The following is a 5,342-nucleotide window of genomic DNA, read 5'->3' as shown; positions in this document are numbered from 1 at the left end:
TCACCGACGTCCTTACATATTTACAAATACCGATCATAACAACTCCTTCCTCGAATCGCTGTAAGTTCATGAAATTGTTTAAACGATAATTCACGTGTCATATAGTTATTATACCAAGAAGACTGAAATGGAGTTGGACGGGAGATCAATTTGAACCAAATGATGTAACAGATGGTCATGAGGATGAACTAAAGGGTGCTATCTCCCTCATGTCGAGAATGGCATTCACCAGCATATTCGCTGCTTACAATAATTATTGATTCCCAATCAAGTTTTCATTTGATTATTCTTACTTTATTTATAATTACAGCTGTGTAAAATAGCACTGACATCGAATATCATGATGTAAAAAATTCAGTAACGTGGTCGTACGAGCCTAGGGGGAATCCGACGATATTTTACTGTAGGGTAACGTGGAGTTAACTTTGTATATTTATGTAATCTGATTTGGCCATTCCATCTAATGATAAATTATGTATGTATAATTATAACACCGTTAACCAATTTATACCAGAAACCGTATTAAGTAGGTTTTGTTCAAAGTAATTTTTTAAAAAAAAAAAATTATTTTTTATCCAACGAAGTCGTTAAAAATCAATACGAATAATGTTTAAATGTTAAAAAATAAAGCTACTGAAACAGAACGCACACTTAATAAACAATTTTTTTCGGATAAACTAAAGGCTTTAGAATATGTATGTATAATTATAACACCGTTAACCAATTTATACCAGAAACCGTATTAAGTAGGTTTTGTTCAAAGTAATTTTTTAAAAAAAAAAAATTATTTTTTATCCAACGAAGTCGTTAAAAATCAATACGAATAATGTTTAAATGTTAAAAAATAAAGCTACTGAAACAGAACGCACACTTAATAAACAATTTTTTTCGGATAAACTAAAGGCTTTAGAATATGGTTTCATGTATATATACATATTTTTGTTTAATTTTACTGAAGTCGAGGGAAATTTTATTTGAAAAGTCTAATTGGTCAAACGAACGGGTCAATGAACGGAGGCTGGATGTTAGTAATATATATTTGTTATCTGGTGAAGATGAAAATTGCAGGCTCTCCTTTTAACAGGTTACATAATATTTTTTTTAATTGTAGAGGATTAATTCACGCGCGTGAATTTATCAACTTGAGTTACTGATAAATATATTAACTGTCCAAATATCTAACCTATTCCGGCATTAAACGTAACAAGAAAAAAGATCTTATTTGCAACATAAGATTGTCTAATTACTAAAACTAATTTTTATGCTAAATAAAAATTCATTGGCATTTTTAAATCTACTATCTTTTCCGGAGCTATTTTATGAAACAATAACTCAACACATACTCTGTACTTTCAAAATGTTGTGAAAGAGTAGATGATAAGTAAAATTTGGTAATAAATAATGAAGACAAATATCAATTCGCTGAAGGAATTTATATATTATAGGTATAGATATATTAGACACATTTATTTTCATTGATCTGTAAATGCAATAGGTTATACAAAAATCAAGCTAATCCTTATTTTTCCTTTTTATGCATTCTCTCTTTCCTAAGTTCAATGGCAATCCCTTCTACTACAAATCTTCCTACTTTATTTATAAATACAAGCATCAGGAATTTTTGATATTAGAAAAGAATTATTTCATATTTTTTCTTTTCTTTTTATGATCGAAACTACTAGGTCAAAATAAATGGAAGGAAGGAAATAACTCCACAATTCTTTGACAAATATATTGTTCAATAAACATATTTATTTTCAGTTTTTTCTTTTTTCAGCCTATTTTATTTTGTGTAACGTGTAATACTATACTTAATGGTAAATTTTAATACAATTATTAAATTCTGTGAGCTGTGTAAAAATGTGTAATATAATTCTTCATACATTCAGATTATAAGAAATAAACACTACAGTGAAACATCGTTATCTTTCACGAACAGACACATCATGTAATACTACGGGGTGGGAACAATAAAGTTGTGGACAACTACCACACTACATAACAATATAATATCAACAATAAGTATTGCACTTAGCCTTGGCCAATTATATACATAACTTACAATATACACTAAATTACAATGTCTATAGCTGTACAATAATTACTTGACTAGCCATTTTATTAAAGCAAAAATGCTTTGGTATAACATATATTAGAAAAAAAACAAACAAGATTGAGATTCGATATATGACAAAAGTATGTAGCTAATTCGTATTAATATTGTAATTTACTAAAATTTTATATTTAGTACAATACACTAAATTATGACTAGATATGGGCTAGATTTATATTTTTAGACGTATTAATTGTCTGGAATATTTTTACAATTTTCATATGAGGACAAAGACTCATTTTTCTAACATATCATACACTTATTTACTCATAATTAAATTTATAATACATATTTATGTATGAATATATTATTATCAAATAATTAACTAAAAACAACCGGTAAAAATAAATATATCCTTATATATAGTCTTGCTTTTATCGTCCTTGGACGTAATCAAACACTTTACACCTAACACAACACCACATTTCGTAAACATACTATGATGATATGTGTTTGAATATACATGTTCGAGACGTGTACAGTGTCCTGTGGTAAACTTCAAAAATAATAGAATCACACAGTCCAATCTTATAATTGGATATAATTATCGTCGTACGCAACCATTTTTTACCCTTCCCGAATGCTGTTTGAGATTAGAAAATTATATAATGTGAGTAATTTTTTACAGTAATTCTTTTAGTTAAGTGATAATTTATTGAATTGACCATAAATGCAGTTATATTTTTTTTCTCAATTTTTTCTTCCCAAAAAGGGAGAACCACTGCTACATATCCATAACCATGGCATGATATGTACACGGTATTGAACATATGATGTGGAAATCCTTTTTTTATATTGGATACTAATTACTTTGGGAACTTGTACACACATAGGAATCAGCATACAGCTCATTACAAAATAATTATTTTTCCTCCTCTCTTTATATGTCTATAGGGCGTCAAGTTTGATCAAAATTAAATCTAAGGTAGACATAATTGATGCTTTACAGCATCCAAAAGAACCTGATTTTGAACAGTAAGAACGAAAACTTTTGGGTGGCAACAAAGTAGTTGATGAAGAGATGTTGCTATACCATACAGTTCACATGAAGTGGTCCTGCGTAAAGTGATTGGTGTAATCGATGGGCTGGTCCTTCCGGTACCTAGGTCACTTAGTCAACCTCCTTCGCAGCGGACTCTCCTCCTCGTCGACATCTTTGTCACCGTCCTTATCCTGATGTGCGGTCATATGCCTCGTCAGGTGATGTCGCTCCCTGAACGACTCGTTGCAGACCGGACAACGCAGCTTATCCTGTTCTCGGCGACGCCTGCTACTGTCTGCACTGTGGTGATCGCTCTTGTGCTGTGACCGCATGTGGTAGACCAGGTCGGAGGTCATCCTGAAGCTTATGTTGCATTTGGCGCATACATTTTGTGCGGGCAGAGTTAGCGCTGCTAGTGAGGTCGGAAGCAGGGCGGTGACGTTGGCGGCAGTGAGCAGGGCAGGAGGAGCGGGAGGGATCACAGCCGGGAAGGGATAGGCCATGGTTAGTCCTCCATACGGTACCATATCGGGAAACCTCTTTGATGTTGAACTCTTCTCAAGGTCTGGACTCAATTTCTCCTGGAAGTAAGGTTTGGGAACGTACTTTGGATAGTAAGTTGGAGACCTAGAGTTGGGAGAGAGTTCCGGAGACACTCTCTGATACTCTGTAGGGATAGGAGATATGGCGGGACCTGGTGACACGTTGTCTTTGTTGACTTTAGTGAACGCACTCTTGGGGAATTCGTCTTTGGGCGAAGGCATCAGGAGCCCTATCTCTGGGAATCTCTTCTCCTCAGGTGGCTGGTACATTAGAGAGTTTGAAGTTACCAACCGCAACTGCTCCTTTAGTTCATCATGGTGTCTCTTCTTGGAACTGTCATCTGGAGCCATTAGAAATGCTACGTCGAAACTCCTCTTAGCGGCTGGCTTCACTGGAGGCTCTGCTTCGGTGTAAGGACCGCTGTCACCGACCATCCTCCGTCGAATATCCATCGTCATTTCCACTGCACCCCTTAAAAAAGATTTATTTGATCAGTTAAGTTATAATGCAAATAGGTGTAAGAAAGTTAGTAGTTTTGTTCGTTGGAAAAACCTTTTACTAGTTTCACTAAAACTTTAAAATATTATAAATTGTATTAACAAGTATTAATAGTCATTAATTAAATATAATAATAAATTACTGAAGTAAAATTGTAAAATATTCGAAAGAACTTGAAACAAATAAAATAAATTAATAAAACAGCCAATGAGTATTGTTATGCTCATGGAAAAAATAAATAAAATTACGTTTAATTCACATCATGGCTTATTTTATGTTTAAAAAAAATTATTTCATTTTTCTTAAAGGTAGAATAAGAGATAAAGATTGGTAAAGAGTTGGTTTTAGAATCTCCTTCTGTTATCAGATGATGTAATAAATATAAGTATTTACATTACGTATATGTTAGCCATCATATAATATGTATAACAAGATGAATTATTAAATAAATGCGTTATTGGTATTGAAAATTTCGCCTAGTTATTATTTTTTGGGATAATGATGGTATAATAATTCTCTATTATTGAGATTACAAGGAGCCAGTAGCCGAATGGACACTCAGCGCAACCTATGAGCGATGAAGGGAGTCATTATGTTAATTGAATCTTAGGGTTGCGGTGGCTGGGGTTGAACCCCTGTGGGCTCCTCCCCCCCGAGTTAATAGCGAGCGAATCAGGCTGTTTAGCGAGTGGAGTTAGTGTTGATCATGCTAAACCTCAGGTCATCGGTCTGTATTATCCCCCACTCAATTATTTTCTTCTTTTTTTTTTTAACTTCAAATCTTCATTTCCAACAGTCACAGATAATAGTGAAAATCAGAAGTTCATTTAGCAAGATACGCGGGCTTAGTTTTCACTTTGGTTATAAGCCTCCTAAAATTAATCTTTTTATTGTGGTTTATTCGGTTATATCAAAAAATTTTCAACAGACTGTATTTACAAAACCTAGTGTGTATCTTTTTACTACCCAGTGCTTCTTTTCTTAGGATATTTTTTATACCGGACTAACCATCCTCCCATTCATATCACGGGTGCCTTCTATTATTATTCATTACCATCTTCATGTTCAAACGTAATTAATACATACTAATTTTAATTATAAACATATATCATATAACAGCACCAGGAAAACAATATAGAAAATAAATTTAAGTACTTTATCATCGCCTAAGAATTTTATCCTCCCCAATTTTTTGTAGGCCGCATT

The 5,342-nt window shown here is 33.1% G+C and overlaps 1 protein-coding gene across 1 annotated transcript in view; it reads right to left on the bottom strand.

Moving 5' to 3' along the window:
• Positions 1-2,458: 2,458 nt before the first annotated feature.
• LOC106682675 (uncharacterized) overlaps positions 2,459-5,342 on the bottom strand; it is a 6,292-nt gene continuing 3,408 nt past the window's right edge. The window contains exon 2 of the mRNA XM_014423671.2: positions 2,459-4,109. Within this exon, the coding sequence (XP_014279157.1) occupies positions 3,221-4,096 (876 nt within the window). The 5' untranslated portion in view covers positions 4,097-4,109 and the 3' untranslated portion in view covers positions 2,459-3,220. The remainder of the gene's footprint in view (positions 4,110-5,342) is intronic.

This window comes from Halyomorpha halys, unplaced genomic scaffold (assembly GCF_000696795.3).
Source record: "Halyomorpha halys isolate HHAL.00 unplaced genomic scaffold, Hhal_1.1 Scaffold434.1, whole genome shotgun sequence".
Classification (NCBI taxonomy): Eukaryota; Metazoa; Arthropoda; class Insecta; order Hemiptera; family Pentatomidae; genus Halyomorpha; species Halyomorpha halys.
The sequence above is the reverse complement of the archived record's forward strand: the minus strand, read 5'-3'. Positions and strand labels throughout refer to the sequence as shown.